The sequence below is a fragment of the Pyxicephalus adspersus genome, chromosome 2 (genome assembly GCF_032062135.1).
Source record: "Pyxicephalus adspersus chromosome 2, UCB_Pads_2.0, whole genome shotgun sequence".
NCBI lineage: Eukaryota > Metazoa > Chordata > Amphibia > Anura > Pyxicephalidae > Pyxicephalus > Pyxicephalus adspersus.
Window position 1 is genome coordinate 27,044,210 of NC_092859.1, and position 22,164 is coordinate 27,066,373.

A 22,164-nucleotide genomic window follows, 5' to 3' on the forward strand; every position below is an offset into this window, starting at 1 on the left:
GAGTGGGTGAGGAGGAGTTACCATTGAAAGAAACTTGAAAGGAGCGGTCAGACAGATAGGAAGCAAACCAAGAGAGAGCAGTGTCACTGATACCAATGGAGAATGTCTGTATTAGACATTGAGGGCTGGAAGGGGGAAGACATTTAGGCCACTACACCATCATTGAGACAATAAGATCTGGTCTAAATAGGGCTGACTTTGCCCCTTCTACCTGGTGACACCCGCACCATTCTACCTGATCTTCAGATCTGGCAGTACAGTCTTGCCACCCCCTACACCAGTAAAAGAAGTCTGCAGAGCAACTCTTCATAGTCATGTACTCACAAGCATTGCTTATGCTGAGATGTGGTTTAGTTAAGTTAGTTTGTATTTTTGTTCTTATGTCTTTATAAACAATGAGCACTCAAATAAATAAAAAGTAAAGCAGAATAGGGCCCAAGGCAAAATAGCTTTGATTCCCTCAGCCCCTCCCCATCTCTTTGATTTTCATCATTGCTGTTGGGCTCGTCTTGGGTGAAAATATGAAGTGTACAGCAGTCATTCAACATCGTTCATGAATCCATCCTCACGGATCCATGAATGACAGGCAAGGAACAACCGCAAGCGGGGTGCGGCTCGCTCGTTCTCCTCTCTCACCTCTCTATAGAACAGAACAGTGCCTATGTACAACACTCATTTGTTCATCTTGTAGTTTGTTCCTGAAAAAAATCCAGGGATAGTGCAATTAGGCTGCGTACACATGCACAATTATTGTCGCTGGAAATGATTGTGAAAAATCATTTCCAGCGACAATAATTGTGCATGTGTACACAGCCTAATTGCACTATCCCCATTTTTTTTTCTTGCAGGAATGTGAAAGTTGTTGCTCTGCTCCCTGGACATCTACTGGGCCCTGAGCACCTCTCTATTTGCTTTGCAATTGATGTCATTGTACAATAATATTATTACTGACTTACTGACCATAACAAATTTTAGGACGTGGTACTGTGATTGTTTCCAATGAAATGTTCCCTTTGCAGTGAACAGTACATTGTATGGAGAACAAATGTGAAAAAAATGTACATTGACAGATTGACACATGGCACATCATCCTACAAAAGCCCAAATGAACCGGAAAGTATTATGGTGCAAAAAAGCCCCATCATCTGGTGTACCAACAAAAATCTGATCTTCGCAATGAATTGTTCAACTAGATTGTAGCATTTCTGGGCAAATACTGTACAATCAGATGGTAATGTGCATAGCCACATAAAGATTTATCTTTAAAGGTAATCAGCTGCTTTCCTTCTTTAATATGTATAAATCTTGGGATTAAGAAGAATGCATGATAACAGATTTGGCTAATAATTTGTCTTTTTTTCTGCAGTGTTAGATGTCATTGTCATCCTTGTCTAACTACCCACTAGGACACTGGCCTGGAACCAAAGTGCAGGGCAGGAATTCTTACTTATCAGTCTTGTTCATATTTGGTCCACGTCAATAATTCTCTAGGTGGTTTATTGAAAAAGATTGAGATCACACCATATTACTAGATTGCCCTAACTCATTTATATTAAAGAGCAATTGGTGCAGCTCAGTACTTAATCATTCAAACATCAATAAACATAAATAATAATACATTTTTTTGTTTCATACAATCAATAAAAGTACACTAGTTAAACTTTGAATGTGATTGTACAGCAAAGCTTGGAATGGAAAATGGAGAATATTAGGACAATTAGCGAGTCATGTATGTGCTGCATGTTGACAAGGTGGGAGAACAGAATAACAGAAAGATTAGCTGTTTGCTGCTTCTCTTTTGATTCGGGGGCAAACTTGTGTTACTTAAAAAGATTTAGCCACCACACTCAAGGAAAAGTGTTTTCACAAAGTGCACCCCCAAAGCCACCTCTGGTCACCTTGCTAGTGCTCCCCCAGTGCTCAGTCCTTTATCATATCAGGTATTTTCAAGGTGGAGCAATTACATTACTCCCTGAGTCATAGGACAAAACACGGGCATGCTGCTGCTAGATCCGAACCCAGGAGATTAGGTCACATTAGATCCAGTTCTACAAACCCTGGGTATTTTCATGGGTTGGGATGAAGGAATGATAGTTGAATGCTGGGGAATATTGGGAGGCTTAATAAAAATGGCTCAAGATGGTGTTGTTCTTTACAGAGGCACTGCTGCTTTGCTTGACATGGGTAAGGTGACAATGTCTCTTTAATTGCAGCAAAGGTCAGCCCCCAACCCCATGCCAGTTAGCTGTAAAAGTAAAAGACTGCATGGACCAAAACACAAATCCTTTGACATCTTCCATAAGTGTGTACTTAGTACTTTGGCAGGAGTTCCCATCCATTGTACGAGGAAGGTATTTGTCCATCTGTAACTACATGATACCATTTATCGCTCAGGACAGTTTGCAGCATTTCCAAATTCTGTTAACATATCCGGATTTTACCCACACAACACGTGAGACATTTTTCTGCTGAAAGAAATAATTTGTGCCCTCAGCTGATAAGAGTCTCTAATTATTAAAACCGCATCTCACTAACACAGGAGCTCAAAACATTTCATAAGAGCCCGTCAGCAACAGTTGGTTAAAGCAACACGCCAACCATAATGAAAAAGTAGGATGTGGGATGAAGATAAGGAACGGTGTCTGCCTGCCTAGAAATTTCAGGTCCTCTTTATCACCTTAGTGTGGCTCTAGAGCATCAATACACTGTGATAATCTTGGAACACTTCTTTGTAATGCAGGGGAGCTATTCCTTTCCCATTGCTGTGTCTTATATACAGAACGCATTATGTATTAAATAGTCAGCAATAATAAAATTCATCCAGTTTCTGAACATATATAAACCTATTCTTTTTTTCTAGTTGTGAAATACAGAACAGAAAGTCAAATATCAGAAACTCAGGAAACACACCCACTCACCATGCACATGAGATGCTCACTGTCTACATTTATTACAGAGAACTTTCTGATTTTATCAGTTAGCACAGGATATCTAGAAGTATTAGTAATCTGCTGACTGGTTCCTCTTATTATTTGTCATTTATTGGAAGTAAATGAAGGAGGTGCGTAGGTGCATCCTGCAGATCAAACCGTGCACCCAAGCCTGGATTTGTACTTTTTTTCCCATAGGCCACCTACATTGTGCCACCCCTCCCTCCTAACTGCCTTGAAAGAAGGATCCTAAGGCTATGTTGAAACTGGCCATGAGGTTGCAGTGTGATCAGCGCTTCATCACGCCAGAGAACCGCTGCCTGGGGGGTGACATTAGATATAGCTTACCCTGGCGGCAGCTTCACAGAGAATGAATGAGGGCCGCAGTAAGGGGTTCAGTACTGCAGACAGCTGCCCTCCATCAAACATACAGGCAATGGTACTTTAAGAACCAGAGCTGTGTTGTGAGCAACCAAGCAAGGAGCAGCGCATGACTTGGGAAGCCCAGAGGCTCTCCCCCACCCTTGACCTGTTGCACAATCACTTACCTTCCTGACTTATCCTACATAGTTACATAGTAGGTTAGGTTGGAAAAAGACATAAGTCCATCAAGTTCAACAACTAGGGAATAAAACATTTCCCAGATATAAAACACCTAAGCTAATATAATCTCCTCTGCTGTACCTATCTCTATGCCACCTAAACTAATATAATCTCCTCTGCTGTACCTATCTCTATGCCACCTAAACTATTATATTCTCATCTGCTAAATCTGTCTCTGTGTAACATCAACTATTATAATCTCCTCTGCTGTACCTGTCTCTATGCCAGCTAAACTATTATCATCTCATAATCTGTACCTATCTCTATGCCACCTAAACTAATATAATTTCATCTTGTGTACCTGTCTCTATGCCACCTAAACTATTATCATCCCATCTTCTGTACCTGTCTCTATGCCACATCAACTATTATCATCTCCTCTGCGGTCTCTATGCCACCTAAACTATTATATTCTCATAATCTGTACCTGTCTCTATGCCACATAAACTATCATCATTCTATTTGTTATATCTGTCCCTATCCAACCTGACTTAACACCACCTATACTGCTTCATTTATCTAGCCTGACCTATTATCACTTCTACGGCTGTGTCTGTATATATCCCTTCCAACGTTTTATCTCCTATAACACTGCATCTGTAATTATCCCACCTGACCCATTTATTTCTGCTGTCTTTGTATTACATCTGCCTAGTTGTCACTTCCACTGCTTCCTCTGTTCCTATCCCACCTAACCTAATATCACCTATAATGTTGTATATGCATCTATCCTACCTAACATTTACTTCTTCCAATGTTGTATCTGTCCCTATGCCACCTGAGCTATTATTATCTATCTTGTTTTACCTGTCTCTATCCCACCTTGACAATTATCACCTATACTACTGTATCAGTCTCTATCCTATTTGACTTAATACCACCTCTCCTGTTATTTCTGCCCACATACCATGTGACCATGATCACCTGTATAGCAGTACCTGTCCCCATCTTACCTAAACTATTACCAATCCATTCCATTATTATCTCTAGAGTTTCCCCCCCCACTAATTAGTTCCCCTACTGCTGTTTCTGTCTCCATGTCATCCTGCCTTATCACTGTAAACCCCTACCCATTACCTATTTTTACTGGAACTATGTTTGCTGGTTGGTTGCTGCACTATTTCTATTCCTTCTCTACTTGTTCATATTCCAATCAATGCAATGTATCAACATCTCTATTGGATTTGCTGTGTGGAAATCTGTCTGTCTGAACTAAACTAAAACCTGCTTTTTGGCTGTACCTTACTTATCTTATCCTAACTATCCATAACTATTCTTCACTGTACTCCAATACTCCTGAAAATAGTCCTGTATACCTCATCTGTGCACATTCACCAACTGAACTCCTATCACTGCTGGAATTCTTTGTAGTCTTCTAACTTCCACTGCTTGTTGATGATTCAGCATGTCACCAGTTTACCTTTTTTGTCCAAGTTTACTGCGCTGTCCTTGCACTTTGATTATTTTTGTACTATTGACTTTGTTGCCTCTGTACTGGTCTGTCTATCCATACTTTTTACAGCAAACATCTGTACTATATTGTCTGGTTCTTACTACTGGGTGCTGATCCCTCTAATTGTAATATATTAGCCTAAATAAATGCTGGTACTAAAATGCCACCATACTGCTATCATTCTGATTCTATAATATACTACAGGTTATTGTCCTTTCTCACCTGACCTTCTTTCAACTCTTTTGCTAATCCTATTTTTATACTGAGTTCTACTGTCTCTTTTGCCACCTTGCAACCCCCCCCCCCATTTCCCTTCTCCACTATTTAAAAAATGTCTCTGTTGTTCCATGTCCTGTTCCATCTATACTGTGCTGCTATCACTTAAGTTATTGGTGGTCCTGGTCCTATCCAACCTGTACTGCTGACACCTTTATTACTGCCTTTCCTTGTCCTATCCCACCTGTACTGCTGACACCTCCATTACTGCCTTTCCTTGTTCTATCCCACCTGTACTGCTGACACCTCCAATACTGCCTTTCCTTGTCCTATCCCACCTGTACTACGGTCACCTCCAATACTGCCTTTCCTTGTCCTATCCCACCTGTACTACGGTCACCTCCATTACTGCCTTCCTTTTCCTATCCCACCTGTACTGCTGACACCTCCATTACTACCTTTCCTTGTCCTATCCTATAATTTGCAGTCAGTGGGAAGAATGCCCTCTTATAGTGCTGGTCACAATGCCTCTCTTACAATCAACTAAAAGGGTAACTGATGTCATGCAGACAGTTCTGCCAAGTGGCCTTGGAGCCAGAACTAGGAATACACCATCAGCAAATCAATCAGCCACAGCTCAAGAAACCCTTAACAACCCGTGAAGGAATCCTCATTGGTATTGGCTGCTGGAAAGTGTCTATAAAATCTGGAGTGCTCTTCAATGGAATTACTGACAGGCTTCTGTGGGTATTGACCAGACTGGTACATTTCAAGAATAGGTTGCTTCCCCAACTAATAATAAGCCATATGAGGTTGGATAGGAAGGGCCAGGGACCAGGGAAGTAGTGGTGGCTGGACAATTCTGATCATAGTCAATTCCAACTAGGATTGGAGCTATTCTGACCTTGGATCAAAACTCAGAGTCTGAGCAATGCAAGACCCGTTTGGACATCACCATACCTGTTATTGACATGTATAGTTGGCCACAGGATGATGGCAGCTGTCATCGTCTGGCGTCTGGATTCACTGACCTGCACTGTACCTGACATTGACAGATTTAGTATAGCTAATTAAAAATACAAATTCTGACTTTATGAATTTACCAAAATTTCTCAACCAATCCAACCAAATTTGATTGGTATTGTTATGTTCAGAACACTTCTACACAGAAGCTGACCAGTAATATCACCCGTGATTTCAGAATTATTAGTGTGCTCATATGTAAATCAGATGCTCTTTGGTGGCCTTGATGTGCCTACACTTTTTAGGGTCATTTAGACTTTTGTGAATACAGATTCACATTGGCTTCCCAGATATGGTTTTGCTTAGGATTTCATAAAACATGCATCTATGTTTTCAGTCATTTTAAACTTGGATATGATTTGTAGTTGTTATTCCACTTATTGGAGATGGTTGATATAAGGATATGTGACTCAGAAAGTGATGTAGCCAGAGTCAGTCAATTTACTCATATTTTCAGAAAGCCCCTGTATTTCCCTTATGAGTATCTTTTTAACAACTGGTGATGCAGGTCAAACTGATGACATAAAGTTTAAAAGGTCACCCCATGTATTTACCATAACATGCAAAAAAAAGTATTATACTCACCTGTCACACTGCCTCCTGATTAAACATTTAAATCAATGAAATACATTCCATCTATGGTAATACAAATGTTGAAGTAAGCCTAGGGGCCCCTTACACCAATCATTTTGTGGTAATGCCTGAAAAGAACCTCAGTTTACATCTAAAACACTCCATGTGCAATGCAGCAAATGGCAGCACAGCGGACTTCTCCAACACGGGGTGTCATGTAGGATCTTTGCAATGCACTGTGTGTGTGCTTATATAGATTATATATATATATATATATATATATATATATATATATATAAAGATTATATATGTATATCTGTGCGGCTGAATGATTTTGAATAGTTTGTGCCAATGCATGCCAACACACGAACTGCATATGCTACTGCACACTGTATTGTGGTCTGAATAGGCCCTTTACATTTGATTTCTTTAGAAAGCAGCCAAATCCTAAGTAGAGAAACATGTCCTCTGTCAGCATTCTGCAGAGAAGAATCTCTTGCGCTCTGTGTTGAAGCGGTAGTCTCTCTCAGAGGTCTGGCATACCGCTCTGCTAAGTCGTAGAAAGAGAAAGACATTTGGGAAAGTGGGCTTTGCTGATGACCAGTGAGATAGAAGTTGTAAGGCTGTTTGATCGGGGCTGTTTGACCTACCACTGGGGGTGAATTAATTTCCAGGTGGGTTGATAAAGATCTGGGAGCCATTAATTAGAGACCAAAGTACTCCCCCAAAATGACATTCCTAATATGTAGTTGGTCACCATAGTAAGCATTTATCAAGCTGTACCAGAAACATAAATAAATATAGAACAGGTGACAAATAAAATGCAAAAGCCATGTAAAAATATACTTTCAATCAAATAAAATTGCTGAAAAAAACAGTATGGCTTCCCTTTAAGCATATTTTTACATTTTTACTGTGCCTCAAGGCCCACCACAAGCTGAATCCTCTCCAGCACTTCCCATAATGACTGGTAAGAAGGAAAAATGTGCAGTGCCGTACGTTTATTTGCTTGTCCTTGTTATTGGAAATTGGCCGCCATCTCCCTACATGTTCGAGGAATCCCTCAAAGTTCCTGAGAAAGCCTCGAAGCCAGAACACTTAAGCCTGTGTAATGGCCGTTTAGTTTTAACACATTATCTTCAGAGTGGCATGGGAATGGAGGGCAAGGCAAATTATTTTCAAGCCAGGGTAAAAGTATGATGGGGACAGTAGCAGACTATGTATCAGTATATTAACTGAACAAGGGAAAGAGAGAAAAATAAAAGCAGCAGATACAGCACACCTGTCTTGGGCTTTGTCCAATCTAAAGGAGTGAATTAAATGGGCAATACACAAAAACAGACAGAAATGCATGAATCAGTGCATTGTAGCCATGCACTGTACTGGTCTGATGTACTTGCACATTGCACACTATGTGAGATTCAGTACACTATACTACTCATAGGGCCTGATTTATTAAAGCTCTCCAAGGCTGGAGAGGATAAACGTTCATCAATGCCCTGGTGATCCAGCAAACCTGGAATGGATCCGGTGCAGATTTGAATACATTTGCTAACAAATAGCAAAATACTTTTAGAAAATCCATTCTAGGTTTGCTGGATCACCCAGCTTCACTGAAGTGTATCTTCTCCAGTATTTTAGAGCTTTAATAAATCAGACCTATAGTGTGAACAAAGCCTTAGTCTAACACATGTGGCAGTGCAATGATTTTGCTCAAACAAGCAAATCATACCCTCACAGAATTTATTATGAGCCCACAATGCTTCCAAAGGTGTCCACCCTGGCTTCAATGTGATACACAACACTCATAAACAAATACATGCTCATTATACTTTTCCTGAGTGTGCCAAATCTATCATTTGTATCTCACAAATTCCCTCCCAGACACTGCAGATCTATCTAGAAAGCTGTAGGCAGGTCTGGGTGTGGCCATGAAAAATTAGCTTTAAACCAGAACTATCATGAAAAAAAAAACATCTTTACAGATGGAAAGGCGTTGATCCCTCCATGATCCTTGTTGAGTTGGTCCCAAGCCGTTACGTCGCCTTTATTTGTCCTGGTGCAGACTGGACATCTTATTCCATTGATCTCCCTGGTCCTTCTTCCTACATTACCTGATCTCACTTTCAGGCACAAGATCGGATGACGTGCTTTCCAAAAAGTGCTGATCTCCCTGCACCAAGAACCGGCATGCACGAAACGTGACATATGGATCCCACGAGGCTGCTGGCTTCCTATTTAGTCTTTAGTACAGCACACATATTTACTTTGTATAAAAGTTTTTCTACCTTTTTTATATAAAGTAAAAAATTGTGATCATAGTTCCACTTCCAACACAAAGGTTAGTAGAACAAATGCTTGTAGAACCAAGCAGGCTCTGTGTATTGTTTGGTTAGATTTAAACTATAACTTCAGTAACTATACACTTTTATTAAAGTTAATTTTATTGGTCCCAATAAAGATCTGTTTGTTTTCTCACATGTAAGATTATATAACTCAGGCATGCACTTATTCTATCTGATGTTTGAAGGTTCATGTTATATATACTTATGTAATATTCCATCACTGGCCTACAGTTCATAGGTTAAGCCTAAGACCTTTTTTTTCTTCTTTTCTTTGAATACATATAATCATTAACAAAGTTGTATGTGGCAGATATCCAAACAGGTGAATCAGAGATTTCAAAAGTTGTTATCTTACCCAACAGATATCTGAAACTATCATCTCATCTTTGTCCACCATTACCATCTTTGGTTTACACCATAATCAGATGTCATTGAAGCCTAGATTTTCAGATTAGATTTAGCAGTGTTGGTTCATGTGACAATAGCGCTATGATTAGTTTTCATACTAAAATCATTTTTGTATTTGTAAAGGGTATATTAGACTTTTTATTTAGTGTACTGCTAGTAATGTTTATTATTATTTTAAATTGATACATGTAATGCTTGGATATTTTACACAAATAGAGCATTCAAAGGTTTTAACATTTTAAAATCATTTATGTGTTTTTTTCTAACATTGCAGTTTTTCATTTGCACACAGAAAAGGGTGGAGGGAGCACACTAACATCTGTATGTTGGAGAGACTGCTTTGCAAACAAACCTTCACCATGTATGTGATCACCATGATTCCTGGTCATGGTATTCACATGATTATCCATGCTGATGGATTTCTAATTAGTTATTGTGAGATCTATGGCTGTCTGGTTTCTGTAACACTCTATGACAGTCATTTTGTAATTTTTAATTATTAATAAATATTTACAACATTGCAGATCTTCTGCCATTTTTTGTTACATGAACTATAACATAAAAAAGGGCTGATTTTGTCCCTAAGCATGTAAATATAATGGTCCCGTTACAATCTCCATTCTCAGATATTTAAAAATCTTATTTCCCATAAAACTTGCAACTAAATAGGATTAAACGCTGCTGTTACTAATATGCAAATGTGGAACTTTTTGCAAAAAGTTAAACCTGAGCCCTCACCCCCATCTCTAACCCCTCCACTTGCTGCATTACTCTTTGTTTTTTTGGACTTTGATCCATAGCCTGGTTTTACCCATCCCATGAACATACAAGATGCAATGCAGTGGAGAGTTATTTACAAGCTTTTTGGTCCCTGTGGATATTGGCAAAGGAAAATGTTGGCTGTCAAAGAAGCAAAACTACAATCAGCATCATCAAAATAACAAATCAAATTCATGATAAAAAAATACAAACCAGAACATGGGTCAATATTCACCAGGCACAGATTTCTGCCAGCAGCATTCAAACCACTACCTCTGAGCCCAGGTCATGTTAGACCTACCCAAATCTGTGCCTGAACAGTGAAAGGAGAAGAAGGGCAGCAATGAGCGCAACCATTGCCATTCTGGTTTCTTCTCCTATCATCAAGTTTCTTGTCAGCACTTAAACTAACTGGCTACTTGTTTTGCTTCTTCTTTTCTCACTCCAGCCCTGCTGTGCAGGAACTGCTATAAGGCAAAGTAAAGTAGGCACTACTAGGTCAAAATAGAGTACTTACACTGCTTGCATTTAAAAACACATTTAATGATATAATCATGGTTACTGAATTGCAATAAGCTGTGTCTTTTATAACTGATCAGAGTTAATTTACATTGACTCCCTCTTTAGGATATCGACTCTTCATACTTTAATTTGACTTTTTATTGTAGTGTAATTTTTTTTAACCCATTCTTCATTTATATTCTGCAGCTGAAATATACACATATCTGTATGAGTGAGATGAATGACTTCTCCTCCTCTGATAAACATGTTTAATGGGTTGCAAATGCCTGTCCCCTGCCAGCATGCATCAGAGAAGGATCCTTTTCCTTCATTCAGCAAAACTCAAGCTTCCTGCTGATTGGAGAATTCTATGTCTGACTTAGCAGGGGATGTGTTGGACCTCTGCAGACAGACCACTTCTCCCACACACAGAGCAAAGGTTTTGCCTGCAGCATGCTGACAAGGGACTGGCTTTTCTACCCAGGTTGTGACCACTTTCATAAAAAAACAAACTGTAAGACTTTGCACACCTTTTGTTTTATTGCACCTGGAATGTATTTACCTGATTTGTACTTAATAGTTGGATTTAAACAATTAAACAGGCATGTGAAGAAGGGCATATTTAGAAAAATGAAACCCCCGAGCCTTTGTCTGCAGAATAGGACTGTTTACATCCATTTTATCATGTACTTAGCAGCTGAGGTTGGTGGCAATCCTTCAAAAGTTCTGTGTAACAATGAAGCTATTATAAGATCATACAATGGCAGAATGAGTGACCTCAGTGACTTTAACCCACATGATTCTTCATTTCATCCAGAGGACAGCATACATGCTTCATATCATCACACCATTATTTTCGCGTCTCATCATTATCCAGTGGGGGATATTATCTGCCTCGTGGAAATCACACTGGAACACAAAGAACTTTTTTGAGGAATTGTTCATTTTTAATGTTCCCTAGATATATTGTACATGTGAAGGAGATCAGTTAAAATGATAAATGTACTTTCAAACAATATACAGTTATTCTGTTTCGTTTCCTCCACTGACCTAATTTAATCCGGGGGGAGCAGGCAGGAGAGGGTTAATGGGTATTGTTGTGGGGTAAAGAAAAGGTCGGGTTAGGGATTGGTCATATGTCATATATGTCATTACAGTCATATGTATTTACACCTTTAATGACAAACCTCAATTTGTCTTTTAGACTCCAAAAGGAACCTGTTTAGAATCAGTTAAATTGGCTATAGATATCGGATACCGGCACTTTGATGGGGCCTTTGTGTATTATAACGAGCATGAGGTGGGGCAAGCCATTCGTGACAAGATCGCTGAGGGCAAGATTAAGAGAGAAGACATTTTTTACTGCGGAAAAGTAAGTAGAATATTTAGTAGAACTATTGATCCTGTAACCATAGCATACAAAAAGTTACACCTGACTCACCCAAGTGGGTAAATCAATAGAATAGATCGCTTGTAGAAAAAAAATTAGTTTTAAGCAAACACAACTAAATTGCATTTTCCCTATGTAATGTGCCGGCTGCACAACCTCTGTTACAACTGATGGACTGCGCTGCTTAGCTTATCCAGGGGCATAGCAGAGAAGCTCCTTTGGCACCTAGGTAGCTAATAATTTATTTCTGCTTCCCATGCAGATATTCCAAGAAATATTCCCTTTTACATACCTGAATTTGGTACTGAAAATACTAGGGATAGGGACACCATAAAAGTATTTTTGAAAAGAGGGAATGCTATTGTTTTCGTAGGCTATGAAATTAAACAAATCATTTTAATGCTACTTACCTCTATTAAAGCAGAACAAGAATTGAGCTTGGCATTCCCACTGAGATACTTATTTCTCTGCACTATGTAGCATTTTCTCTGTAGGACTTTCCATTATTTTGACAAAGGTTTATGAACTATCAGGCCTATGTGACTGAAAGTAAGCACAAATTCCTCCAAATGATTGAGTTTGTGTGTTCTCAATAAAGGGAAACATTAATGCTCCAGTATACCATTTAGACAGTTGTGGTCTTTCAACCTTCTAGCTGGAGTTTGGGGAACGTCTGCTTTTTGTTCCAACATCATGTACCCCCATGAGCAAAACCAGATCTAAAAACACATAGTTTGATGTGGAAGAACCTGTCAGGAGCCCCGATCTTAGCCCTACCATACAACTTTGTAATAAACTGGAACACCAGTCAGGACTTGTACAAATGCTCTTCTGGATGAATGGTCACAAAGCATTTTTATAAAAATGGAAGAGCCACAAATGAAGGGGGGAGTTCTTGATGACTGTCTGCTGTTCAGTGACTCGTAATCTAATATAGCCAGGCATCTAGTATTTTCTTAAGAAGATCAGTTAACTTTAACCACCTATGCATTTAAGAAGAAATGGATCTTTCTGTTGGCCTAGACTAAGATGATGCCATCAATCAGGTTCAGGCCAGAAGAAGCATTTCCTTTGTTTTTTCTTCGCCATCAGACTGAAACTTAGCAATTTTGTAACAGGTGACAAGGTAACATGCTGCAAGAGAGGCTGATCTGTTTGAACAAAACCTAAAACTTAACAGACACCATGGCTTGTATCTAATGACAAGAAGTGTATGGTGACTCTGAACGAAGTCTAAACAAAAATGGATTTTTCCTTCTGGAGAGGAAATCATGTAAATGTCTGCAGGAGGTAAATACCTGAAAGTGTTACACATAATACTCAGCACTTGTCATACAAAATGTTCAATTTAAGATTTTACCCTTGGGCCAATTTTTATGTACTCCATGTACAGATACTCTGTAGCTTTTTCACAATTCAGTGTAACACAGGGGAGATTTTCTCCATAGTATCCCAAAATCCAAAAATAAGTTTGTTCTTGGCTGGGATAACTTCTCTTTCATTCAGGGACAACTTCTGGTATTTTGAAAGCGTAAGATGTTCCAGCAAATGGAAGTGTAATCTAATATTCTCTGTAGAACTTGCGCCAGTGCACAGTTGTGTCTCAGCTTATTTCTTATGTACACGGAGTTCGTCAGTTCTTTCCTGGCTGGTCTCTACAGTCTATGGCAGGTTCTTCTTCCCTTCCAGGAACTTTTGGACCCACCAGATTTCTCCTGGCCCTGTTCCATGGCTTCTCTCCACATACAAAAATAACAGAGAAGCCTATGTACAATGTTCTTCCAGAAACTTTGCTTTGTTTCAATCCCACTGACATAATTTTATACCCGTCAATTAGCAGGACCTTAGAGGATGTAAATAAACACTAATAAATAATAAAGTGGACCTAGTATCAGAAGTATTGTAAAGTGCTTTAATGCTAAGTAGGATGTGGATATTACACTTTCTAGTATTTTTAACTTTTACTGAGATCACAGTATTTTCCCTGGTAAAGTCCTGAGACTGAGACTGAGATAAATTTAGACATTGAAATAATCCTGTAAATCCTGATGCGTATGCAGTCCTTGGCTGTGTTAAAAATTCTTCAACACAAAACAGATCCTTCTGCAGCTTCTGAGATTCAACAAATGGTCGGTACTGCAGTCTGATCAGTGAATGAAAGAAGATCGATAAAATGCTTTCCTTTTACCTGCAGCACGTTCAGGAATCAATGTTAGCACGGGGCCATGATCTCCGTCTTAGGAATTTATTCATACAGGCTTGAAAAGTTACTCAGAGCTTCACTTTAGAAAAAACATGAAAAAATACTTATGTATTATTTACACAGTACAGTGGAATCTCCATCCATACTTGATATTTTTATTATATTATACCTGACTATCACAATATTTTATCTTTTAGATCTGAACTAATGAACCATATCTGAACCATTTTTTCTGTTACCCTTGTAGACATTATTACACAATATGATAGTTAAACAATACTAAAACTGTCCACTTTTTTTTTTTTTTTTACTTTGATTAGACTAAGTAGTCCTTAGTGGGATAACAAACAGTGTGCTTCTTTTTTATCTATTTCTTTTTTTTATCTGTTTCAGCTGTGGAATACATGTCATCCTCCAGAACTCGTACGACCAACATTAGAGAAGACCCTGAAGACCTTGGGATTAGATTACGTAGATTTATATATTATTGAATTGCCAATGGCCTTTAAGGTAAAATACATTATGTTAGTTGTATCTATATCCGCACATAAGTGTAAATCTGGGCACAGTGGAATAGCAAAGATCCACAGTATGGGCCCCGTAATAATTTTTTTGTTGAGGCCATCCTCTTCCCATTTAGAACATATCCCCCACCCCCCTTGCTGCAAATTTTGGGTACCATGTAAATGTTTGGAATGGACCCTTTGGTAAGAAGATAGGAGTCTGCCATACAGGAAACTATAAAGGAACAAGGTGGGACTGGTCAGGTGGATTGCTGTAGGACAAAACTGGACCCAGGAGTGGTGAGGTGGAGACAGGCACTGTAATATGGTCTAACAAGGGTGAACCTGGTGACCTACAGAAAGTGGGTGATATGTGGTTGCTACCACTAGTCTTCTTCCAAAAATATCTCTTGGTTGGCCATTACACTAAGCAACTGACATAAAAACTTTCTAAATCCCAGAATCCAAGACCAATCAAAAAAGTCAAGACCCTATTTTCATAGTTCTTCTCGGGTGGCATCTAAGTATTGAGGCAAGGGGATCAACACAACAGCCAGCCAAGTAGCATTCACAGAAAGTAAGCAAAAACAGCTTTCATGTCTTTATAAGAGTCTGCAGCTGGAAACAAGTATTGGTCTGCAGGGGCCTCTAGGAAATCAGGGCAACAAAAAGTTCCTAAAATAGGCTACATACGTTGTAGTTTAATGTGATGACTAACACTGCCTTTGGTAATTTTTTAGCCGGGGGATGAAATCTACCCAAGAGATGAAAATGGAAAATTTCTTTACCATGAGACAGACCTTTGTGCTACATGGGAGGTAAGTCGAATGAAGAAATGATGGAATTTTTGGGAAATGTCGGCAGATTCCCCACCATAAAAGGAACCTCTCATTACCAAAACATTGCATCAAATGTACAAAATGTTCTTTTTACAGCAACTTAAAAATCATGGGCCAGATTTAGGATGATAGGAATTCTTGACAAAAGATAAAATTTAGGCAGGCATTTCTTTCTTAACTTGGCAAATTTACCTCCCTTGGTTTGTTTCAGTTTTGTTGAAACGTATCAAGAGGGACATCACCCAGTTTATTGTTGCTTGAACATGTCTTGATTTGGACAAACAGAGGATAATGTTCGGCAGTGGGAATTTAGTTGGCTGGTGATTGTCATGGGTGGTGCTGGTCTTGACCACCAGTCATAAAAAAAGGCTCACTGCCGTATCTATTTACAATGCAAATGAATTACCATTACAATGTGTATTGTTAGTGTGTGCTTGCATACAGTGAGAAGTAGAAACTTGCTGTGTAAAAGGAAAGATTGCAGTAAAAAAAAATGTTCTAAAAAATTAAAATGTGTGCATTTTCAACCATATAAATCAAGACCACAAATTATATATAATTTCCAAATGACAAGGTTTAGTTGTCTTTGTTAAATTTCCAGGATTGTGTGCTGAATAAATTATTGTAGCAATAACAATTTTATTAAGAAATTATTTTTTTGCAGGCTTTGGAGGAATGTAAGGATGCAGGACTTTGCAAATCCTTGGGAGTGTCCAATTTCAATCGCAGACAACTAGAACTGATCCTTAACAAACCCGGGCTAAAATACAAGCCCACATCCAACCAGGTGAGACCACATTCAATAAAAATCTGTACCCCCAGAGCCCACGTTAGAATTCATACTGCAACAGTGTTTGAAAAAGTCCCTTCATAAAGGGGCCAAACATTTTGAACCTAAACACCCTTGTCTCCTAGATTGTAAGCTCTTCAGGGCAGGGTCCTCTCCTCCTCCTGTGTCATTGTCTGTATCTGTCTGTCATTTGCAACACCTATTTAATGTACAGCACTGCCTAATATGTTGGCGCTATATAAATCCTGTAAAATAATAATATTTATAATAATAATAATTTGCAAAAACTGGGGAGACACGATTATTATCCTGGATTATATTCCCTGGTTATTGCAACTTTAGCAGTCATTAAAAAAGCAAATATTAATCTCACTTTCTCCCAGTAAAACCTCCTGAATAAGTGATTAAATATGCAAAGCCAGCTGCTATAGAGTAACATTTGTAATATGTTATGATATGATAATATGATAATGAAGGGTGCTTAATCCCACTAACAACATTTAAAAATTGTAACGGCAGTCTTTTTTTGTAAAACCAGGTCATACATTTCAGATCTCCATTCTCAATTATATTTGCAGAAGTACCTGTGAAATGTACAGCCTACTAACTTTAACCAAATAAAACAGAAGATGGCATCCTAATATTCAAACTACAGTATTTATTTTTTTTAAAACCTTTCAGTAGCTTTGTTTTATGTTTCAGCTATCTGTATGCATTTACCTATATCTGACTGTTAAATTGTCATTTTTGTTTTTTTTTTTTTTTTTGCTTTCATATAGGTTGAATGCCACCCTTACTTTACCCAGCCTAAATTATTGGAGTTCTGTCAACAGCATGAGATTGTTATCGTGGGTTATAGCCCTCTAGGAACTTGTCGTGATGCAATGTGGTATGTTTGTACAGTCAGAAAAAAAACAATTTCTATCCATGTTTAAAGTCCTTAAATTGGTACTGATTTGACAGATTTTACAACTATTTACCATATTGAAGTACATTACCAAGTATAGGTAGTCCCCTGGGGTGACTCAACATATTATTAGGCAGTATGGTGTCAGTTACTGTATAAAATCCTCACTGTGAGTTATTCACAAACAAAGCAAAAAAAAAACAAAAACATAACTTAATGGAGCCTAGACATTTATTAACTTCTGGAGCAAGCTGTTAAAAAACAGCTGCAGAGTTTGTCTTGGTCATTATAGAGTTACAAGAAGTTACAGATCAGCTCTTAATATCACTCCCAACCTCAGCTGTGTTGAGCAAAAGATTTCTTCAAGCCTCTGTCCTGTTCAAATCTAGGAGTTGTCCATCTTCTTCCAGCACATCCCAAACATTTTCAATGGGGTTAAGGTCTGGACTCCATGGTGGCCAGTCTATGTGTGAAAATGATGTCTCATGCTTCTTGAACCACTCCTTCACAATTTGAGCCTGATCAATCCTGGCATTGTCATCTTGGAATATCCCCGTGCCATCAGGGAAGAAAATATCCATTGATGGAAAATTGCAATTCAATATATTCAGGTAGTCTGCTGACCTCATTTTTGGGCAAATACCATTGCTGAACCTAAACCTAACTAGCTGAATCAATCTCAGATAATAACACTGGCTGCACAGGATTGAGGACTACTACTATTGTGCACCACCAATTCACAGTGCATGCAGGTCCTTCCTCTTTTTCTTGTACCTCTTCCTGGGGAAGTATTTCTTTTCCTTAGCCATTGGATGGCTACTAAAAGTGTGTAGCTTCTTTACATGCACATAATATATATATATATATATAAATATAGGCAAAAAACATACTATTCATAGAGGGCAGTGAAAGTTATTCTACACAATGTTTTTCATCCATGCAGGGTGAATGTGTCCTCACCGCCGCTACTGGAAGACCCTACCTTGAATGCAATTGGCAAAAAATACGGCAAGTCAGCTGCTCAAGTGGCCTTACGATTTAACGTCCAAAGAGGTGTGGTTGTTATTCCTAAAAGCTTCAATCCAGATCGGATCAGAGAAAACTTCCAGGTAGAGATGTCCAGCATTTAATGAACCAAGAACTAATATAATTTTTTTATTACTGGGGAGCCAGCAGTGTCATTTCAGAGTGTTGTCTGCATGTACTAGGGGTTGCTGAGAAGTTCCTGGCTTTGCCCCCTTCCAGATGAAATAGATAAACGAGTGTGGGGGCATATGGCAACCTAATATCTTAGTATGTAACTTTGCAAATATCAGGTCTTTGTGATTCTTAAAACTTTTTTTTCTTTTAGTGGGAAGCTGTGATGGGAAAGGCACAAGCAAGTTTCACGTAGTGGGAGTTACGGACCGTCATGAAGTTTTTGTTTCTCCAGGGAAAGGAAGGACACTTCTCCCCCAGTGTTTGTGACTTCTCAGTGTGAATGTCCTTTGCTGACTTTCGCTGGAGAAACAAAAACTTCATGACGGCCCGTAACTGTTGTTACATACTAAGAGATCAGGCTATCATATGCCCACACACTCCCTTTTCTATTTCACCTGGAAGGGGGCAAAGCCAGGAACTTCTCAGCACCCCCTTGTATCTGCATTGAAATAGAAGTGACCAGACACACGACTTTGGTCATGTAACGAGGCTTTACTTTTTTTGCCATTGTTTTTTAGGACACATTTATAAATGCCAGCATGGGTTATTTATATGCTGGTGCTTTGTTTGCCATGTTTTTTTTAAAAACAAAAGAAAATTCACTTGACAGAGATTATTCTATATATTTGGATTTAATGTTAAAAAAATTCTTTATTCTTAAAGTTGTAGATATATATATGTGCATGGGGACAGCCATATTAGCTTACTGCATACTGTGAAATCATGAAGGTGAATGCTGCAACAACAGCCCAAAATATCCCTCTATGAAACATGCTTTGTATTTTTCCTTTAATGGGTCACCCCGGTGGCATTTGCTGCCCCAGATAACCAGGGGGCTCTGCCCGTGTCTTGTATCTAGTCCTAAGTGAAAGAAGAGCGAGGGGTGGAAAATCTATAATTCCCAACCAAATGTGTAAAGAAGCTCTGTGTATAAAACTTCACTTAGTCTCTGTGACCCGGTCTTATTGTTTTTTTCCCTCTTAATACAGATTTTTGACTTCTCGCTTACTGACCAGGAATTGAAAGATATCGAAGCTCTAAATAAGAATATTCGCTACGTGGAACTTTTAATGTGAGTACTTGTAAGGGGAGAAGGGCCAAAACACCAGAACAGTATTTTAATACAGATTTACTTAAATAGAGATGTACAATGGTTTTTGATCAACTTTTATTTTTACAAATGAGTTAAATGATACATTATTATTTGATATACCTTTAAATAAAAAGTATAAAATTATAGCATAATATTAAAATATTTTTTAAAATATAAAATTTAAAGTGGTAGTCCTGAGAAAAACTATTTACAAAAAGCAGATCTCAGCAATATTTCCACATTCCTTATGTTTTGTCACTACTTTATATTTCCAAAAGGTTTTAGTTTCTCCATGACAATAGAAACAGCTTAAAGGTAAACTCCAGATTATGTGAAAAATGGCCCCACTAAACACTGCAAGTGGATAAATGCTGATTTTTGTTTTGATATATTATACATTTTTATACTTAAAGAATAAGGGCTAAGAGCTGTACAAGTCTTTGCCATGTTGCTCATGCCTGTGCATCACTGTCCCATAGACTTTGGGGGCTCCATGCCAAGGCTGACAATAATCCAAGATGGTCCCAAAGAAGTCTATAGGGCTGTAATGTGCACAGAGGAACAGTAAACTCATAAAACTCATAAATTCTAAAGAGTTTGCCTCTGTGGAGGGAGGGGTGAGTTTGGTTAGTCAGAGAAGGTGGGGTGGGGGGGAGGTTAAAAAGGATAAGTACACTTTAGTTATTAAAGCTCTGGAGAAGATAGACTATTATGGTAGAACCTGGGTGATCCAGCAAACCTGTAATGGATTTCCTAAAAGTCACTTGCTTTTAATTCGCCAATGTTTTTAATCCTGGACCAGAGTTTGCTGGATCACCCAGGTTCTCCCATTATATTAAATCTTCTCCAATCTTGAAGAAACTAATAAGATCAGCACATTTGTTTCAAATGCTTGAACACATATCCTGTGTTCAGTGTTTCACAGTGCTCAAGGATGTGGGTGTCCTCATGTACAGGACCACTGGCCAGTCATGATGTCAAAATTTGAGTTCCTCCTTAACCATTTCTTGTTTGTTACATTAGATACTTCTAATGTAGTCCCCACATACATACAGCTACATCAGAGATAAAATAATGCTATAAACAATTTTTAAATTATACTTATTTTTTCTATTTTATTTTATTTTTTTAGCTTTTAGGTTAACTTTAAATCCTTTCTTGTCTTGATATACCTTTTATAGATAAAAAGGAACGAGTAGATATCCAGCCTTGCAGCACCACCTGTAGGCACAAAAGCATACTACAATCTACACATATATACCATTTTATATTCTTTCTAAAAGAAAAAAAATAATAAATGAACTCTAAGAAGATATAAAAACACACAAATTTACACCGCTTTGTATTTATACAGTATTTATTTATTTTTTTAAAAATAGGGACCTCAATTTACCCTGTAGCAGACTTGTAGGAAAAGAAAGCAGGGTGATATAAAGAAGTGCTCATCACTGTGCTGCTTCTACATTCTGTATCCAATCACATGATGGAGCAGGTCCAGGCAACCAGGGTTATAGGGGAAGTGGGCTGAATGTTGCCAGACATCTAGTAGTAGAAATATGTACTGGAGGATAAATCTCATGAGTTCTGGATTAAATGTGTTGAGACAGTCGATAATACACTATATAACTGATAATAGTCACTTTAATGACATGAACAGCAGTAGTTATTCTTTTGCTGGTTTTTCTACACTAAAGTGCTGAAAAAATAAACATGAATGAAAATGGAAAGGAAGATTATCCTAATCATTTCACTCAAGTTAATATATATAATATATTAAAGGCAGCTCTTTGTTTCATGCAGGTCTTTCCATAACCAGCACTGACTTACTATAACTATACTCTGCATTTTTCTGGTACTTTGATCATTATGCTACAACTTGTTATTGCCACTGATAAGGTTAACAGTATTGGATAGTTGTTTTTTGTATAGGACATGCATTCTATATACACGAAAGCTGACAAACAACTGAAGTTTGTTCAGGGTAAAAAAAATTCTAATTCTGCTTAATGGTACTTTAAATACAAAGAAAACCCTCTTTTCTAAAAAAGGAGCAACAAGAATGGTCAAGGTTAAAATATTTGTTATACTGTGCAAATCAATTATTCTGAAGACCAATATTAGACCAATATAGATATTTAGCCATCAACAGAGGATTTGACCAATTTGTCTTTTTGTAGGTGGAGTGATCACCCGGAATACCCCTTTAAGGATGAGTACTGAGTTCCAGGTACAGACAGTACTTTCCACGCTCAGTGCAGGATAAGGAAACCAAAGACAAAACATCTTCATACCTGACTATGCCTGGAAATCCCAAGTTTACCACACTACAATATAAATGAAAACAGTTTTTTATAACAAGCAATTGTTTTTTTCTGATGTGTTCTAACTGTATAGTAATACAGTTTTTTATACAAAGCCTCTCTCGTGT

General features: G+C 38.2%; 1 protein-coding gene across 1 annotated transcript; it reads left to right on the forward strand.

The window, feature by feature from the left end:
• The first annotated feature begins 7,761 nt into the window (after nt 1-7,761).
• On the forward strand, nt 7,762-22,152 carry LOC140322384 (aldo-keto reductase family 1 member D1-like). Its single transcript, XM_072398958.1, has 9 exons — nt 7,762-7,986; nt 12,016-12,183; nt 14,798-14,914; nt 15,648-15,725; nt 16,411-16,533; nt 17,316-17,425; nt 18,387-18,552; nt 19,633-19,715; nt 21,914-22,152. Exons 1-9 carry the CDS (start codon nt 7,762-7,764, stop codon nt 21,954-21,956), a joined length of 1,113 nt encoding a protein of 370 aa, XP_072255059.1. The 3' UTR covers nt 21,957-22,152.
• The last annotated feature ends 12 nt before the right edge of the window (nt 22,153-22,164 follow it).